The sequence below is a fragment of the Apis cerana genome, linkage group LG7, assembly GCF_029169275.1.
Source record: "Apis cerana isolate GH-2021 linkage group LG7, AcerK_1.0, whole genome shotgun sequence".
Classification (NCBI taxonomy): Eukaryota; Metazoa; Arthropoda; class Insecta; order Hymenoptera; family Apidae; genus Apis; species Apis cerana.
In genome coordinates this window covers 2,827,594-2,847,232 of record NC_083858.1, presented here as the reverse complement: position 1 = coordinate 2,847,232, position 19,639 = coordinate 2,827,594, and the positions used below count along the sequence as shown (strand labels likewise).

The 19,639-nt window shown below is 25.7% G+C and overlaps 6 protein-coding genes across 12 annotated transcripts; 2 read left to right on the top strand and 4 right to left on the bottom strand.

Moving 5' to 3' along the window:
- Positions 1–664: 664 nt before the first annotated feature.
- On the bottom strand, positions 665–2,999 carry LOC107998415 (DNA ligase 1-like). The gene is made up of 3 exons (XM_028667030.2): positions 1,944–2,999; positions 1,660–1,871; positions 665–1,565 (listed from the first exon to the last, which is right to left on the bottom strand). Exons 1-3 carry the CDS (start codon positions 2,485–2,487, stop codon positions 1,125–1,127), a joined length of 1,197 nt encoding a protein of 398 aa, XP_028522831.2. The 5' UTR covers positions 2,488–2,999; the 3' UTR covers positions 665–1,124.
- Positions 3,000–4,089: 1,090 nt separating this feature from the next.
- LOC108002333 (uncharacterized) lies at positions 4,090–5,007 on the bottom strand. The gene is made up of 3 exons (XM_028668999.2): positions 4,879–5,007; positions 4,685–4,805; positions 4,090–4,417 (listed from the first exon to the last, which is right to left on the bottom strand). The coding sequence occupies exons 1-3, from the start codon at positions 4,984–4,986 to the stop codon at positions 4,155–4,157; spliced, it is 492 nt and encodes a 163-aa protein (XP_028524800.1). The 5' UTR covers positions 4,987–5,007; the 3' UTR covers positions 4,090–4,154.
- On the top strand, positions 4,830–6,971 carry LOC108002331 (uncharacterized). Its single transcript, XM_062077652.1, has 5 exons — positions 4,830–5,240; positions 5,313–5,451; positions 5,610–5,720; positions 5,820–6,021; positions 6,103–6,971. Exons 1-5 carry the CDS (start codon positions 5,227–5,229, stop codon positions 6,144–6,146), a joined length of 510 nt encoding a protein of 169 aa, XP_061933636.1. The 5' UTR covers positions 4,830–5,226; the 3' UTR covers positions 6,147–6,971.
- Positions 6,264–11,102, bottom strand: LOC108002332 (transferrin 2). Its single transcript, XM_017063955.3, has 9 exons — positions 10,927–11,102; positions 10,326–10,744; positions 10,126–10,243; positions 9,157–9,336; positions 8,602–9,071; positions 8,369–8,533; positions 7,839–7,927; positions 7,382–7,722; positions 6,264–7,315 (listed from the first exon to the last, which is right to left on the bottom strand). The coding sequence occupies exons 1-9, from the start codon at positions 10,991–10,993 to the stop codon at positions 6,675–6,677; spliced, it is 2,490 nt and encodes an 829-aa protein (XP_016919444.1). The 5' UTR covers positions 10,994–11,102; the 3' UTR covers positions 6,264–6,674.
- A 1,081-nt stretch (positions 11,103–12,183) lies between these two features.
- Positions 12,184–14,412, top strand: LOC107998423 (beta-1,4-galactosyltransferase 7). Of its 2 annotated transcripts, XM_017057687.3 has the most exons (6): positions 12,184–13,125; positions 13,193–13,404; positions 13,484–13,522; positions 13,625–13,707; positions 13,802–13,948; positions 14,052–14,412. In XM_017057687.3, the coding sequence occupies exons 1-6, from the start codon at positions 13,023–13,025 to the stop codon at positions 14,341–14,343; spliced, it is 876 nt and encodes a 291-aa protein (XP_016913176.1). In that variant the 5' UTR covers positions 12,184–13,022; the 3' UTR covers positions 14,344–14,412. The 2 variants fall into 2 exon arrangements, with proteins under 2 accessions (XP_016913176.1, XP_016913175.1); XM_017057686.3 differs by having other exon boundaries at positions 13,484–13,707.
- Positions 14,413–15,162: 750 nt separating this feature from the next.
- LOC107998434 (putative leucine-rich repeat-containing protein DDB_G0290503) lies at positions 15,163–19,604 on the bottom strand. Of its 6 annotated transcripts, XM_062077631.1 has the most exons (3): positions 18,209–18,990; positions 17,261–18,139; positions 15,163–17,191 (listed from the first exon to the last, which is right to left on the bottom strand). In XM_062077631.1, exons 1-3 carry the CDS (start codon positions 18,276–18,278, stop codon positions 15,393–15,395), a joined length of 2,748 nt encoding a protein of 915 aa, XP_061933615.1. In that variant the 5' UTR covers positions 18,279–18,990; the 3' UTR covers positions 15,163–15,392. The 6 variants fall into 6 exon arrangements, with proteins under 6 accessions (XP_061933615.1, XP_016913192.1, XP_061933617.1 ...); XM_017057703.3 differs by lacking the exon at positions 18,209–18,990 and adding an exon at positions 19,465–19,604 and having other exon boundaries at positions 15,163–18,139; XM_062077633.1 differs by lacking the exon at positions 18,209–18,990 and adding an exon at positions 19,340–19,358 and having other exon boundaries at positions 15,163–18,139.
- Between the last annotated feature and the right edge of the window lie 35 nt (positions 19,605–19,639).

Below are 19,639 nucleotides of genomic sequence, written 5' to 3'. Positions count from 1 at the left end.
ATTAATGTTACATCTTATTGTCGTTAATATTAAAGAAAATAATAATAATATTATTGGATGAAGGATAAAGGAGAGGAGGTGCATGCTGTACGAGAGAGGGATATTTTGAAGCTGCTATACAAAAACAGAGAGAAAGAAACAAAGAGTAATAGAAAGATGAAATAATGAGAAAATAAATAGGATACTTAAGAGACGTAGATAAATTCATTAATTTAAAAAAAAAAAGATTCAAGAATTTTATTTATCTATCACACTAGCGAAGTAACCATCTGTTCATATATCTAATTGGGGAAATAGCCAATTTTACTTGTGCTTCAAATTTAATTTATACGAAAACGAAGAAATTTTTCTCTACTTTCGATTTATTTTTTCGTGTAAAATTCTATTCGGTACTTCATCACTAATACGAATATAAGTATGGAAAAAATGAACGTGATAAAAATGTAAAATAAAATGTTCTTTCAAAGTCGAAACAATTGAAACAATTGAAAAATAAATAAGTATATATATAAATATACACAATTATCTTAATATATTTTATGCTTCGACGTTGATGATAAACTAAACAATGGCGATATTCGAAATGACGAACCATTTGTATATATTTTGTAATTAAATCGAGTATAATCTTTAGACAGATAATATTAACGAAAAAAAAAAAATATTGCAAATTGCTACAACATATAATCGATACGATAATAATTATAGTTACAAACCAATTTTCCTTATTTATTGTAAACTTTATTTTTCTATCTATACATATCGTGTTGTTATAAAGTTACGTAACATTCGTATATATGTATATCAGAGGAAGATATGCAAGAATAGTAACGTCAATATTTTTAAGAATTCTATGATAAACATATTTTTTGTTGTATTTACAATTTGATATCACGCATCATTGCATTGTGAAACGAATATGTAAAAAGAAATATATGCAAAAATTTTTGTATACCATTAAATACTTTTCTTCTTTATCTTCTTTTTATTTCTTTTTTTTCTTTCTTTTTTTTTTTTCCTTTTTTCTTTCTCATCATACATACTTGCAATTTCTTTTTTTCATATCAAATGATTACACGAATTCGAATGATTCGTTTTCTATATTATTTAAATTTCTTATTTTCTTATCCCTCCTCCTCTTCCGCCGCCTCTTCCTCGGTCTCCTCTTCCATCTCCGTCACCTCTTCCTCCGTCTCCTCTTCCATCTCCGTCACCTCTTCCTCCGTCTTCTCTTCTACCACCTCTAGTGGCTCTTCTATTTCCTCTTTCGGCTTCTCCTCTTCATCTTTTTTATCTTTATCTTTTTTATCCTCCTCGGAAGACTTTTTCACCTTTTTCTTCGGTTTATTCTTTTTCACCTTCTTCTTTTTCGATATTTTCTCGGCCCTTTTCCTTTCGATCTTTTGCTTCTTCGCCAATTCCGGCTCTATGCAAGGATCGATGCTGGGCGCGTAAGCAATCGGATTAATCGGACGTTTCTTGACAACCGGTTTCTTCTCTTCTTTGTCGTCTGGGCATTCGCCCATCTTGTACGGTTTCGTTTTCGGTAACACTTTCCCGTAAACCTGGAAACAAAAAATAATAATCGATAAATGCGGATATAACAAGTTAAGAGAGAGAAATTTAGATTAGTTTGCATTAATAAAAATCATCTCGTACAGGCATTTCAAATATTGGTCTTCCATATTTATCCTTCTCTCGCGGTGGCCTTTTCCCGACAGGACTCAACGGTTTCTTTGGTTTAGCCAATGATTGGACTCTTCCGGAAGGTGTGGCGGATAGAGCAGCTTTTTTCACATCGAAAGGTTTAGCTTTGAGGGATGTGCACTTACGAATTCTTGGCTTCGACAAATTATCCGTACGTGGAGATGCTGAAACGGATAAAAATATATACAATATATGTATATACATATATTACACGTTTATATAATTTTATAGCATACATTTGCCTTTCAAAGCCGCTTTCTTGATACTAAATGGATCATCTTTGCACGGATGAGGCGAATACCTCCAAGCATTTTTCTCGATTTTTCTTCTCCTCGCCTTCTCTTCCTCCGTTTCCTCCTTTTCTTTTTTCTTTTCCTTCTCCTTCTTCCTTTTCTCCTTCTTATCTTTCCTCTCCCTTTCCTCCTTCTTCTCCCTTTTCAGCTTAGCCTTCTCCTCCTTCCTCTTCTTTCTAGCCTCTCTCCTCTCCTCCTTCCTCTCCCTCCTCCCCTTTCTCTCCTCCTTCGTCTCCTGCTCTTTCTCCTCTTTCCTCCTCTTTTTGACCGGCGGCGGCGGTTTCTTCGGCGGCTCTTCTCTCTCAACCACCTCCGGCTTCCGTTTCCTCTCCTTCCTCCTCTCCTCCTCCCTCTTCTTCTTGTACTCGGCCAAAGCCTCCTTACCCCTCTCCTCCCTCTTCTTGATCAACAATTTCTTCCACGTTTTCGCCAACGGATCCTTCCTCCCCTTTATCACCTTGTACGAGGGCAACGCCAAGAAGTTCATCCAAGGCGTGATCTGCACGAGTCGGGGAAAAGAAGAAAATTCATCGTTGCGTCGTTCGGGCTCGAAGGGGGGGCGGGGGGAAAAAGAAGAAAGAATTTCAATCAGGGGAGAAACAAACTTTATAAGTTAGCGCGCTTCTCATTATACCATGAGGTGTGAAAAGCTCTTCTATCTCGTCTTTGGTTAACTGTTGGGGGCAATCGATCAATTTTTTCGCTAAAGCCAACTTCCTCAATCTCTCCTCGTCCAGGACCCGTTTCTCGCACAACGACACTTTCGACGGCTTGCACTCGTCCGGAAGGAAGAGCGCGCGGGGCTTGCTAAGCTCCAGAATTCTCTCTGTCGGCTCGTATTTCAACGCGGCAGGCGAAACTTGGTAATAAATCCGACCGAAATCCAATAATTTTATGTTGGGGAGGGCCAGAAGTATGGTCCTTTTGGACGCGACGGCTTGCAACGCGGCCTTCGAAATGGTGAGATCTAATTTGCAATGAACGCTCATGTCGACCGTCTCCCGGGGCTTGGCCAACGTTTTAATACGTTTCCTCAACTGTGACAACGGTTTCGAAACTCTAACCTGAGAGGAAACAGGAATAAACGGTTTTTAAAATTAACCAATTGCTTGCCAATCGCTTGGATGATAAACCGAGTGCTAAACTATTGGCTCCAGCTCCGGCAACTTCTTCGGCTTAGCTTTGACTTTCGCCCAGGCGTCGAAACGCGTCCAATCAGCCGGTGTCGCTAGCCATCCTTTCAATTTTAATTTAGTCCTTACTTTTCTAAAAATCAATTATACAGGATTTATATATATATATGTATATGTTTACATATTTTATAAATTGTATTTTATAACAGGATGTTGATATATCAGTGGAACGGTTTGGAAAATTCAAGAAAGATCTATCGAAATTTTTTGCGTTCATTTTCATTGAAACGTCTGATTCCGTTTATATTGAACATCCTATTATTAACGTATTCATTGTATTAATGAAAATAATTTTTGATAAAAACATTAATATAGAAGAAATTTCCTTACTTTATTTTATGTTTTGTTTTATTTACTTTTCTAGCTCTACCAACCGGTCTAGGAGTCAATTCTCTCGCTCTTTTTGGGGGTTTTTCTGGTTCCCTTGCGGGTTTCGGAGGTTTCATTCTTGGAGGCATTTTTCAAAAGTTTATTTTGGAGGATTACAAATTCGAGAAGAGGATAGAGAGAAAAACGTTTCTATAGTTTGCTAACGAATATCTCTATTGCTATTTGATTGCAGGTTAAATAGTTTTTTTTTTTTTTTTTTTTTTAGATTTCGATCGGATGAAGATTAGGAATATATTAGGTATCAAGATGTGTCGTTACGGTAACATTTTTAATTGTGTTTATTTTTATATAGGTATCCACTGTTACGTTAAATTATCCATTTTCAATGTCACTATTTCATTTTGTTTATTTTTATTTATTTATTTATTTATTTATTTATTTATTTATATTCGTGTTGTATGTGAATTAAGTTTTGAACAAGATTTGAAAAAAAAGAAAAAAGGGACAAGCGTTCGTTTGTTTTTCCATCGATACGAATATTCATGTCGAATAAAAGCTAAAAGATAGAAATGTCAAAGTGTTTATTTGATATTGTTTATATTACATTACATGATCAAATTTACAATTCTTTTTATCTTTTCTTTAAAAGTGGCGATCTCGCGTTGTATTTGTTAATCGTTTGAAAGTAATTTTCAAAATCTTCGTAAGTCCCATTGTGATTCATATTTATATAATTTTTCGGTTTTGCGAGTTCGTGCAAACGTTTCGAGCATCCTTTATTCCTTGCTGCGGTAATACGGGCATAAGTGTCTAATAAAAATTTCTTCTTCTTCGACTCTTGTGCATCCTTCGATTGTTCGCTGCTATTTATCAATTTGTGATGTCCTTGCTTCACTACGAATAATTCCATAATTGAATGATTGCATAACGAAAGATTTGGCGTTTGCCGGTCTCGTTTCTCTACACCCGATATATTGAAATGCTATTTCAAAATGCTTGGCGATGCCAGCTCTCCAAAAATTACACTCACTTTTTTTCTTTTTTTTCCCCCTTTAACAAATCTTTCTCACGCGATAATTCTCCAATTCTTATATAGAAAAAGAAATTATAGGTAAAAAGTGAAGGTGATACTTGGAGAGCTCTCTCCCCAAGTTACGTTACCTGCAGTTGGAGAAGTTTTCGCGCTGAAATTGGACGTATTGGACACATTTGGTTTTCGTTTAGGTTGAGCTAGTTTGTTTAACGAGTCTGTAATTTGATACGACAAAGCACCACGTTTTACCTGAAATATTGATCGAATTAAAATACTCGCGCTCTATCCAAAATACGGTTCGGTATAGTTGTTAATAACTTACATTGAAGGCGTTGTAATTATTGACTTTATCTATTCTTTTTTTCGGCTTTGCTAATTTTTCATATCTTGGTACATTATCTTGACAGGCATCCGTGTTCATATCGTTCATTTGATCGTTAAATTATTATTTAATTCAAGATTTGCAATGCTTGAAATGACAATAGAAAATTTAAAGTAAATTGTGATAAGACAGAAAATTTTGAAAACTTTATTTTAAATATGATATGTGACAGTGAAGTGATCGTAAAATAAGATAATTGCAAACTTCAATTCTTTTCGGCAATAGATCAGTAACTGTGAACAAAATCTATTTTATTGTGAAATTAATCTTTTAAATTATTGTTGTAAGATGTTCAAAACGGAGTAAATATATTTCCCATTTTTTGTATTTCCCTATTTTTCTCGTTTTCACTGATCAAATTTTTCGTATAACAGAGATAAAATAACGGAAAAATCTGTCATCAAAAAGCCTCGTAATAAACGAAAAACTTATTGGTGTGCTCCTAGGAAAGTGAAAAGTACAAATATCCTAGAAAATATCGACAATTCCTTACAAGACAAAAAGATGAAAAAAGTAAAATGAAACGCTTTATTTTTATTATTACACTCGTATCATTTTAATCGATAAATTCTCCTTAATTTCCTTGAAAGTGGGAAGAGAAAAACATGAAAATTAATAAATATATAGAGAGATATACGTACAAATACAAGATACCATTTATTTATTTTCAGAGACATCATAAAAAAAAACGGAAATCTGTAAGAAATATGAGACGTATCGATATCTTAGCACAACCTAAATCTATGAAACATGAACTACAACATAAGAGACATCTCTCTAACGTAAGTGTTATTATTTTTCGTTTTTATTGTTTTTAATTTTAAAAACTATTCTATGATTTATTAATTTAATTTAATTTAATTTTTTTTGCCAACGTTAAGGCAAACTGTTCTGTCAGAAAATATAATGCTGTAAAAAAATCTATTTCATCGAATCAGAAAATTATCACTTATCCACATAAAACTTTAAAAACGAAGAAATTTAAAGGAGCGCATCAATCAGGAAATTCTATGATGAATATAACATTAAAAGATTCACCAATTATATTACCGAAGAAAATAGGTGTTCGATTATTTTCCTTAGGTCCTTATTCTTAACTTTTATATATTATTTTTATTAACTACAAAGTTTCGGATTAATTATAATATTTATTTATATTAATAGTGAAAAAGAGACTTAAAGAACTGACAAATAGCAAAAAGTTGTGAGAAAAAATACATGGAAAATGAAGGGTTAAAAATTACACATCAATATAAGGGATTATGAAATGTAGAATTCATATAATTTTGGATAAAATGAAAAGATAGTAAGTAAGACAAGATAAGTAAGACATCATAAATCTATCTTTTATTCAATAAGTATAAAAATATTAATGGACGGCATAATAACGGTAACATTAATGAACGACAATTATTACATGCAGTAAAATCTTATCTTATAAAATGTCGAAAAAGGACGGAATATTATCTTAGTCTTAAATTCGCAAAATGATAATATAAATATTATGGAAAACTATTTACTACATTACCATATTTACTTAGTTAATGATGTATCTGTATATAAAGTACAAAAAATATAATTAATTTGTGAACGTATTCCATACAAATGCACTATTAAGGCACTGGTAAATATAGCTAAATCTTTTAAAAATTTTTCTTTTTCATCAAATGCACATACTTATATTATATTATTTAACAAAGATTCATTTGTTCAAAAAAAAAAAATTGTCGAATCTTTTATCTACTAAACATATAAGTAAGTATAATCATAACTATCGTAGATAATATTGAATGTCTTATAGCTGATGCACCAGCTCTACAATCTACGATTCTTCTAGCTCTCATAAAATCTGGACCTAAATACGCACTAAATTCTCTTTTTTCTGGTGGTATTATCACCAATTGTTGCGTAGCATCTTGGAAAATCAAATCACTGTAAGGTGGCGGACTGTAAAACATACTAAAACTAAATTCGTCCTGTTCTTTTCTACCATAAAATTGTTGAGCATAAATAAATAAATTTATATAAGCGTTTATTTGTGTTTCATTATAACCATAATATCCACCACGAGTAACTATTGCATTCGCTGCGACTTTCCCTAAATTGCAATGTACATAATCGGTTGTCGGTCGACGAGTGCCATCTGGGCAAAGTAGTTCAAAATCTTTTGTAAATGTATTACGTGCCCACATTTCTCGTCGTTTTCCATCAGTATTTTCTGCAACTGTCGTATGTTTTACAAACGCTACGTCTCCACCGCCTTCAACTAAACATCTAAAGGCACCGGTATATCCAAAATAGTCTTCGGATGCATCTCTGCGACAATAGCGGAAACTTGCACCATGGCACAAGTCACACATGTTATCGTATGGTACTCCTGCAACATATAATTTCGATGAATTTAATTCAATGTAATCAAAATTATTTTAAAAATTATAATTACCTGTATTGTATTCGGTACTAAGCGCACCCGGAACACAAGATTTACTAAAATATTCTGCAGCAGCACGAACTGAATCACATCCGTAGCCTCTGATCCAAGTATTAGAAATAAGATATGCTAATGGATATACCCAACCTGCTGCTGTATTTATTCCTGTATGACAAGTATACTTATTTTTAAGATAAGTTAAATCCGTATTGTCGTCCTCTTCTTTTGCCACTGCAACTACATAATATTCTGGCGTAGGTAAATTGTAAACTTCAGATATAAACGGAATTAAATCGAAGCGTAAACCGGCAGTGTATACGTCACTAGTATCTAATACTGCTACATCGGCGATTCTAAGAAAGAAAAATAATTTTATGATAAAATAAATTTCTTTTTTATAAAATAAACCATATGAATATTGAATATTTTTGATAAATTTTTTTTCAATGTTTAAAATATGTTTACATACCCACTTTGAATAGCCTGCATACAATGAATTTGACTATGACCTTTATGACAATTTAATTCTGGCTTCAATAATTGTGCTTTTAATGCTATCTAATAAAAAAATTAAATATTAATAATTATATTGTACATATAATTTATAATATATGATAACAAATAAACAAGTAAAAAAGATAATATATAAAAATATTAATTAAGATTTATTAAGTTTTTAAGAATTATTAATTTATTAAGTTATAAGCAATTGATACAATTGAAAATTGCATTGAATAAAATGAGATGATGAAAAAATGCGATGATATGACAAAAATAAAATAAAGTAGTTCATTTTATTTCCATTTTACTTTATCTAACAGAAATTTAAATTGTTTATAAGTTAATAAATAAATTTTAATTGATATTTTTATATATCAATTTCTATATTTATTTTAGCTTATAGAATCGATTAAAAATATTCCATAAATATATTAATATATTTTATATATATATATATAAAATATATAAAATATATATAAATATTATTTATTAAATTACCTTCATTTTTATACATTTCTCCATTTCTGGATCAGATGTAATACACAATGTCATTTTGTTAACAGAACAACGGCGCATTTCTAATATTGGATCTAAAGATTTACCTAAGTAACCAGTATACATTTGATCTTTCTCAGGTAATGAAACAAAATCTCGTGCTACATCCTAAAATTATACAACTTATATAAAATTAAAAAAATTAAAAAAAAATATTTAAAAAATATTATATTTACAGAAAACATTAAATTATGATGCATTCCAAATGTAGGTGCTGATTCAAATAAATTGAAAGTTTCTATTGGTTGTATGTTCGTTGGTTCTGTTCTATCCCATGCATATAAATTATTTTCATCATAACTTTTTTCATATCCGTTACGATTTCCAAAATTCTCTGTAGTATATTCATTTGCATTAACATATTCGCTTCTATTAAAATTTTTTTCACCAAATCTATTATTAAAATTAGATCGGTTTTCGAAATGATTATTATAAAAATCAATCGTATTTGTATTATTTTTCCCCAATACTTTGACTGCTTCTTCTAAAAATCGTTGATATAATCGACGGGTTTGAACTTTTGTAGCAGATGATGTAACTATAGCACGTGAAGGAACAATACCCCAATTACAATTTTCATATTCATTAATTGATTTACGGGTACCATCCCGACAAAGCAATTCAAATTGCTCTTTCTTTACAAAATCTTAAAAAAAATTAATATTATTCTCTAATATTCTAATTTATTTTAATGATAATAAAATAAATTATTTTAATTACTATAAACATACTAAAATCAAATGATGTTGATGTCATTTCATCTACAGTTGTATGTTGTAAAAAAGCGATTTCTCCTACTTCTACCAAACATCTAAATGCTCCTTCATATCCTGCATAAGGATCCAACATTGTACATCTTCCTCCAGGTAATTTTCCAATACATAATTTACATAACTGATCCGAATTATCACCTAAAATTTAGAACAACTATAATAAAAAATATATAGAAGTTTTATAAAATAATATTATTAGTAATAATCTTAATTAAAAGATACTTTGCCAATTTTGATAAATTTAAAATATATTATTAAAATTTTGAATAATTTTGAATAATTGAATAAAAATTTTAGTGAATATTGAATATATAGAGAATATATAGTAATAAATTATATGGAGTAATTCTTTTTCTGGTACAATATTACATACTTAAAAAAAAATATGTTTTCATTTTCTTAAATGTAACTTTATAATAATATTAATAAGATTGAATAAAAATTTTAAATTATAAAATATTCAGAATTTAATTATAACAAATTCTCAGGTAAAATCATATTCAAAACATGAAAAAATATTGAAATTTTAAGAATTGATTTTATTTCCTTAAAGATTTGTTGAAAAAAATTTTCTTCTATACATATGTATTTTATTATATTTCATATAAATACATGCAAATTTTATTTTTAAATATTAAAAATTTCAGCCCCATATTATATTATTATTAAACAATAAAAAACATTTAAACATTTTAATAAAAAAAATTCTGCAATGTAATAAAATAAGAAGCACTTACATATTTAAATGAATATATATAGATATATATAGAATTCAATGTAATAATATTATAAATATCTTGGAAAAATAAAACCAAATGCAATTATTTATAAAAAGTTGTTTAAAATATTAATTTTGAGAATATAATTCAAACTCAAAATCTATCTTTTCTTATATCTAAATAATTATTATATTATTTTTTATCATACCTAATGGATTATATTTATCTATTAATGAATTTACAGCACAACTGGGTCCAAAATATTTAATTGCAGATTTAACATGATTATTACAATCAACAATTTCTAATCCACCTTGTTTCATAAGCTATGTAAAACAAAAAAATAATACAATTATTTAAATCAAATACATATTATATAAAAATATAATAAAAATAAGTTATATTTACAGTATAAATTGGAATAACCCAACCAGCAAGCATTCCAAGACCAGCAAAACAAGCCTTTTTACCCCTTAAGTCATGTAAGCTCTGAACATCTGTTAAAGATCCTTTTTTAATAACTGCTACTGCATAATGATAATTCAGACCATTTTCATATATTTCTTGCATAAATGGGATTAAGCTATGATAGCGTCCTGCTATAAAAGTTTCACCAGGATCTAAAGTTGTTATTTGTGCTTTTTCTTGATCCAACATAGTCATACATTCTTCTTTGTTTGATGCTTGTTTGCATTGCACAGAAATGTTTCTATAGTTATAATGAAAATATACTTTTTCACGATCAACTGCCTTTGAAAATGCATTACACTTATCTTGTTCAGCTTGGGATATTGTACACCATGTTATAGTATTGTTAAGATTCTGTCCTATAAATAAATTTAAACTAGATTAGATTATTACTCAATTACAATCAATTTTCTTTAATTATATTAGTTATTAGAATATAATTTTAAAACACATTCTCGAGTATGGAAGGTTAAATGAAGAAAATAATGCGTTAGTTTAACACGATTAAAGTATTATTTAAAAAAAAAAATAATTTTTATACCATATATAAATCGACAAAATAAACTGAAAAATATTAAAGCTAGATTTATACAATTTTTGGATAGCATTTTAATATTTCTTTCATCTAAAAATTAATTGTTACAAAAGACCACTCCCATCAACTCATCAACATCACTCTGACACTTTAAAAACATACTATAGTATTATATTATCCTATATATATATATTATTCATTGATACCGCTAAGTAGGTATATTGTAAAATATATAACTGTAGCTATTTATTTTAAATTAAGTTAAAAATCAATGAAATTCATATAAATTATTTTATATATTTTTCTTTTTTATTTTTATTCTTATTTTTCATATATTTATTTCAGAAACAATTACTATTTAAAAAACAATTACTAATGATAATATAACTAATATAATTAAAAAAATATATTGATTACAGAAATTGATATATTTACATCTTTATATTTATAAAATATATTTTAAAAATAATAGATATTTTAAAATATATTTTTAAAATTTACCTAACTATTATTAAATTTATAATATAATTTCATAAATTTTATGGTATAATTATTATTATATTCAATATTTGATAATATATATTTTAAAAAATTTATAAATAAAAAAAAAATATAAAAATATATATATATGCATATAATATATAATAATCTATATTATAATTAAATAAAATTATATCACATAAAATAGTTTGATAAATAATAAAAATATTATGTATTTATTTTAGTATATATCATTGTAATCTATGTAATGTAATATCATAAAACTAATTATAAATTTGTTAATCATGAATTTCTTGAATATTTCTGAATATTTCTGTTAAATTTTACTTATAATTTATTTGTTTTTTATTAAAATATTTTATTTAACAATATTAATTAAATAATATTAAAATATTGTTATTTGATAATTTAGAAATAAAACATTGTTTGTATTAATTATTTAATATTTAATATAAAAATATTTTTTTGATATAAATTCTTCAAAACTATAAAATAAACATAACATATTAAAAGGTTTATTAAAATCTAATAAATTGATTGTTTATATGTTGTAAAAAAATATGTATAAATAATAAATAATTTTAATTTATTATAAATTTAATATTAACATTTCTGTAAATTAATTTTAAATAATAATAATAATTATCATTATTTTAGTTATTTTTAAATAAATTAATTTTTAAATAAATTATTACAAGTTTAAAAAGATTATTTGTTTGAAATTCAAAAGTTTAAGCAAAAATAAATCTGTTATTCAAGATTATCAATAATAGAATTTTTTATTTTTTTCCACAAAACACAATATTTTTTTTTTTTCATTTTAAATATTAAATATTATAATATATGTATCAAAGTATGTATTAAACACTACAAAAAATACTCAAAAGTTAAGTCTGATGCATAAGAACGATACAATATTACGATCTTGCTATTGTGATTCGAGATTTATATTTCTAATAATAAAATGCACAGGATCGTTCCGACTGTCATGTCATTGCAAACTCGCAACGATCCTGTCGCTTATGTGTATCTATACAAATGATATAATTTGTTTTATAATATACATAATTATTATTAGTATCAGCATAAATCTTATTTGTTCATTCAATAGAGCAATATTGAATATACAATGATGTACGAAATAAATTTAAATACGTGCCATAATTATGAATGTGATCAAATAAAAAATATATATATTTTATGTAAAAAATATCTCTTCGATTTAATAACCAATGAATCTACTGCAAACAAAGAAAAATGGTATTAAATAAACATCAACTGTCGAATTTATTTAATAATCTATAAAAAAATATGTAAGAACAAACTTTTATAAGTTACAATTGTTTAATATTTGAGTGTGATATCAAAGATCACATTTAATAAATCGATGCAACGATAATTTTCAAATATGTAAATTGCAATTTACATTAATTTTATTTATACTCTACTGTAAATAAGATAAAGAATAAAAAATTTAATATTTTATTAATTTTCTTAGAATAAAAAAATGTTACCATAATAATAAATCTTTTTTAAGACTGTTCAATGAATATCTTATGTATTTTGAAATTTAAGATATTTTACTTAATTTATTATTCGGTATGGAAATCGTTTGGAAGAATATAAAATTTAAATATATATTTGCTTGTATTTTAATCACATTCATTATTTCATGTCTGATAAGTATTGCACCTATGAGTATTGGTAAGTTTATAATTTTAATAATAAATTATGAAATATTAAAACATATTTTAAAATTTTATAATTTTAGATGAATGCAAATGTGAAATAGTTACTCAATCAAATAAATATAATCATAAACAGCACAATAATGCTGTGAAAGTTTATAAGAAATCATTACATCGTTTAGCTATACTTGTGCCATTTCGAGATCGCTTTGAAGAATTGTTAATATTTGCTCCTCACATAAAACAATTTTTAGATAAACAAAATATAGATTATCATATATTTGTACTTAATCAGGTATATTTTGATCAATATAATTATTGATAAATTTAATTATTATTTAAATATAATAATAACATTCTTTTTAATTTTACAGATTGATAGATTTAGATTTAATCGAGCCTCTCTTATAAATGTAGGTTTTCTTGAAATTAATAAAGAATTTGATTACATAGCTATACATGATGTAGATTTGTTGCCAATAAATGATGAATTATTATATTCTTTCCCAAATAAGGGTCCTTTCCATGTATCTTCTCCAGAATTACATCCTAGATATCATTATTCAACTTTTGTTGGTGGAATATTACTCATTAAAAGGTATTTATTATAACAATTATTTTATATATATATATATATACTTTAAACAAAAGTTTAAAATAAATTACTTTAAACAAAAAAAATATTTTTATAGAGAACATTTTATACAAGTAAATGGAATGTCTAATAAATATTGGGGATGGGGTCTTGAAGATGATGAATTCTATGTTAGATTAAAAGAAGCTGGTCTAACTGTTATAAGACCACAAAATATATCTACTGGAACACATAATACATTCAAGTAAGATGCATATCTATAAACAATCTATATACAATTTATATATGTATTAAAATATTAATATGAATGTTTAAATTAATTATTATATAATTATTATTTATTTTAGACATATACATGATAGAAATCATAGAAAACGAGATATGATAAAATGTTATAATCAACGCGAAGTTACTAGAAAACGGGATCGTCAAACTGGTTTAAATAATGTTTCTTATAAAATATTAGGAACAATCACAATGACTATTGAGAATACTCCATTAACTGTTCTTAATATTTCCCTAATGTGTGATAAAATGATTACACCTTGGTGTGAATGTGATAAAGTAGCTGGATCCAAGGATGGAAAATCAAAAGAAAAAAAGAAAGTTATAAATAATAAATCTGCTACTGGATTATAATTATTCTAACAAAACTTGTATTAAAAAAAAAAAAAAAGAAAATATATATATATATAATCACACATATAATCAAGTGTATTTATTATTATACATTTTTTTCTATTTTATGTGTATCCAAATGAGACAAATATATTTTTTTTTACAATTTATAGTTATACTTTAAATACATTAGTAATTTTAATATTAATATTTTAATATTACTTACACGTTACATATCTTATATAATATAAATAGTTTCAATGATCACATATTAAGTAATTAGCATAAAATAAGCATAAAACTTAATTATGTAAAAGTATTATTTATAATAATCATATAAGATTATTTCAATTTTACTATTCTTACTGTTTTTTAATAATATAATTAAATTTGTGTACATCTTTAATACTTTGTTGATGTATAAACATTACAATATCTTATTGACAATGATAAATATGAAAAGAGAGATAAATTTGTAATAGATCTGTTTCTATTTTACTATTAACCTTTTAACAGTATAAAAAAAATTATAAAGAATTCAAAATATATAAATTTAAAAATAATTATTTTTTTATTAATTCTAATATTAAATACAGAAAACATAATTTTAATTTTTTAAAACCAATAAATTTTAATAATTTCATTGTGCATAATAAAATTAAATTTAAAATATGAAATATAATTATATAATTATTTTTAACAACTTATGTCTGTATTTCTTTAGAATTCACTGTGAAAAGGTTAAAATATAAATCTTAATTTCAGTAAGTAAAACATATATAACTTTAAGATAGACCATTATGCCAAAAATTAATCATGAGCAATGATTTAATACTGCAATTCATTAATTAAAATGGTCTTTTATATTATACATACATAATAATATTTTTATATATATTTACATTTGAAGTAAGAACATCAGATGATACTGTACAATAAATATAATTATTAAGAGCACAATGGTACATATAGTACAATGATAGAAGAACTTTTATCTAAGTATTTATGACTTAATATTACAAATATTCTTAAGATATAAAAGAAAGATGATTTAAAATACAAAATTATGGCTACATAACTGCATTTAGTTGTAAAATAAAATGTTCTCTTAGTTCATTTGTACTAAAATCATCACCATCATTGTTTTCGTCAAAAATATCTTGCACAGTTCCTGTTACAGTTTCTGCACTTTCATATTCAGTCACTTTACTAACAGAATCTAGAAGTTCTGTATCTTTTTCATCTATTTCAGATTCATTATTTATATCATGTGTTTTTTCAGTTTTAACATTTATATTTATAGAATTTTGTGCTTCATCTATGTCACTTTTATTAAGATCTGTGAAATCTTCATTGAGAATTCCTTTTCTTAAAACTGATAATGGTGGTAATGGAAATCCATAAGAAAGCAATTTATCATATCCACTTCTTCCACAAACTTTTCTAATTTCTGTTGCCATAGATAAAACTTTTTCTGAAAATTCTTGTTTAGAAGTTTCTATTAACATTTCATTAAATTTGCTCATTTTTTCATCTAAAAGTTTTCTTCTTCTCATAATAGTTTGCATGTTTAACATTTTCCTTCTATAAGTATTTGTGTTTTTCTCTGCTCTTTCAAGGTATTTTGAAGCTTTTTCTAATTTCCAATTAAGTTCCTTTATTCGATTATCTTTTTGCTTAATTTGTCCTTCAAGCTTTCTTTTTTGTTGAGATTCCAATGTTACAGTTTTCATTAATTTCTTATTCATTTCTTCAAAATAATTCACTCTGTTTGATAAATCTTCTATCAATCTTTGTTTAGATTCTAAATTTTTCTTATTAATAATTGAAGATTGTGTATTACTTGATCTTGTATTAATTCTAGAAGATTCTATTTCTCTGGTTAACATTTCATGTTCATTATTTTTATTTCTCATATTGTTTTCTAATTCTTTATAAATAATTAATTGATCAGTTAATTTTGTAATCACATCTTCTTGAATTTGTATTCTCTCTAAGAGATCTTCATAATCTGAAGGAACACAACCAGTATTATTTTCCAAGGAAGTTTGTACATTACAATTTTGTAATGGTGAATTAATCCCCATCTTATGTCTTTCTTCTTCATCAGAATATATATGTTTAAAACAGGAAGAATATGTTTTAGAATTATGAATTGAATTTAAATTTATAACTTCTTCACAGGGAGATTGATTCATATATATTATTGATGCTTTTTTATTTGAAGTTATATAATCATCCTTTAATAATGGATTATTAAAATCTCCATTAATAATTCCTTGAAGATTTTTAGGTGATAATACTGTTATAACAGATGTAATAACAGTATCATCATCTTCATTTTTAGAAACTGAACTAAATTCTTTTGATATTTGTGTTCCTATTGTATTAGATGATAATTCTTCAATAATTTCAGTCACATCATCAGGATCACCAGTTACTTTGATAACAAATTTAGCAGTCTCTACTTCTATATCATTTTTAGAAACATCATTTATATCCTGTGAAAGTAATGATAATTCATTTCTGATTTCTGTGTCTTGCTCAGATAATTCACTATTGCTTGAAGAATTAACATCTTGATCTGAAGTACTTCTAATTGATTTTTTTATTGATTTCATTATTTCTTCCCTAGTTCTTCTTTTACGTTTCATAGCTGCTCTTATATTTGGTATAACATGTACTTCATCTTTAGTGAAATTTTCTTCTATATCCTCATTAAAAATCTTTTTTTCATCTTTAATACTTATTTCATCATGTTTTAAAGTATTATTATCCATTTTATTTATTTTTGATATATTTTGAGACATAGATGATTTTTCATCTCCACTTTCAGTGCCAAAAATTATTTCTACATTTTCTTCTTTCTCTGTAAGTATATGACCAACTTCATTTTTTTTTGATGAAACAACTTTATGATCATCATTAGTATACTCACTATTTGTATCCATTTTTTCTTCAATTTCATCTTCTTTTTGATTCTTAATTTTTAATTTTTTCTCATTTTCATTTTTATAATCATCTTCAGTAATTCCACCATCACAAATTTGTTTTAATTTTTCTTCAATTTCATCATAACTATCTTCAAATGTATTATGATCCATAACTTCTATTTTAATTTCATTTTTCACAGTAATAGTTGGTATCTGAGTAGTTTCTGAATTTTCCATAATTAAGGACAATCCAACTTCTTTTTTATTATCACTTGATTGCACTTCAAAATTATATTGCTCCATTAAACTATTAATATCAGTAAGATTATCTTCAGCAATCATTACAATATTTTGTTTTTGATGATCAACATTAATATTCTCTTCTTTTTTAGTTCCTATAGATTTATAGGTAGATTTAAAATTACTTTTAATAGATTGTTCTATAGATGATTCAGCAGTTTCCTGAAAATCCAATTCTTTCTCTTCTAAATGCTCAATAGATGAATGTTCAATATCGTTTTCCATGTATTCTATATTATATTCACCTTGTAATATGTTTTTACCTATATCATCAAATAATTTTGTTCTTTTTTTAGGAGATTTTCTAGTAGATGTCACAGTAAATATGGAAGGAACTGCATTTTTTTTCAATCTAATTCTTCCACTTTGAGTTATAGACCACTCTTGAGGTTCAAAATGTACGTGGCAAAGAAATGAGTTATTTGATGGTTCCCAATCAGCTCTAGCTACACGTTCTTGCCAAATTTTCCTTAATTTTGGATCACGTGGAAAACATTTCATAATATAACCTTTTTCACTACGATTGTTGCAGCCAACTGCTGCACATCCTGGCATATTTAGACATCCAAAAGTTGTTAAAGATTCTGTAAATTATAAACAATGAATTTATAATATAAGAATAAATTGAATAATTCATTTTTTATCAATCTAACCTAATTCAGAATATACATTTTGATATATACGAAAATAATTAAAATTATTAAAATCAATATTTATTTTCATAAACAATATATTAATAATTTAATAATTTAATAAATAATTTTATATTGCATAATTAAAGAAAACTTTGAAAATAAAAATAATACATAACAGATGCTAAAAATATTTATAATTTAATTTTTGAATAAAAAAACAACGAAAAATGTAATTAGAAATACTCCTTTATGTAATTTATCAAACCTTTGTTCTCGAGTCGTAACTAGCGTTTTTATGTCAAATAATATTTGAAAAAGTTTAATGGATCGTATACAAAACATTGTAAATATTCTATTTAATAATGCCTTACATTACGTTTTATTAACAAATATGTTTAAAAATTATTAATATTTATATATATATATATTTATATATTTGTATTTATATTATTATGTATGTTTTGTTAAATTATTCTGAAAATAGTTAAATTTAGTTAATTAAACGGAAATAAATATTTTTTTGCACACTACTTTTGCCGGTAATATACGGTATGAAAGAAGGCAAAACTTGTTCTTCTTATTCACCAACTCTATTCGCAGTTCATTGTTACAAGTTATAACTTACAATTTATAAATTTACTAATATATTAGTTACAAATTGTAAAAGATTGATATTAATAAAAATTTATATATTTTATTCAATAAATATAAATGAAAAAAAAAAATTTAAAAACTAAATCCTTAAACCATGAATTTATATTGCACTGACAATAGTAAATTCATTTTGAGATAAATTTCGAGCTCACTACGCAATCGAAATGTTCCAACGTAATATGGCTACCCTAAGAATTGAATAATAAATAGGTTAATTGTTATCTTCTATTGTCGAAATAAATTAAATATATCTCTATTTACGTTATTAATAATACCGTCTATATTAATTAATCTTATTGTACATGCCTCTTAAATATTATTTTTAACTCACTCTTCTATATTATCTTTATTAAAAAATCTAAAAATATATGAATTCTATAATAGCTTGAACAATATATAAATTATTAATTATATTACATTTTTCAAAAATTAATCAAATGAATTATTTACAAACACATATTTTTATATTCATTATACATGATGTATTATATCTACCTTTTCATTTTTTTTTTTATTTAAATAATTAAATAATTAATGTTTTTTATCTTGTTTTTTATATCAATATAATCTGGATTATTAATATTATCAAGTTTTTAAATAGAAATAAAGATTATACGTACATTGTATTCATTTTATCCTGTATACAATAGGGTTAGTATTTAAACGGTGGCTCTTACTCTTAAGAATAACGGCAAATACGCATTAAACGTCGAGTTCACCAATTTTCTTATGCCTCGTTCTATTGTCTAATTAAAGACTGGGGAATTGTTTTTAGTGTGACGTTTGAATCACAAA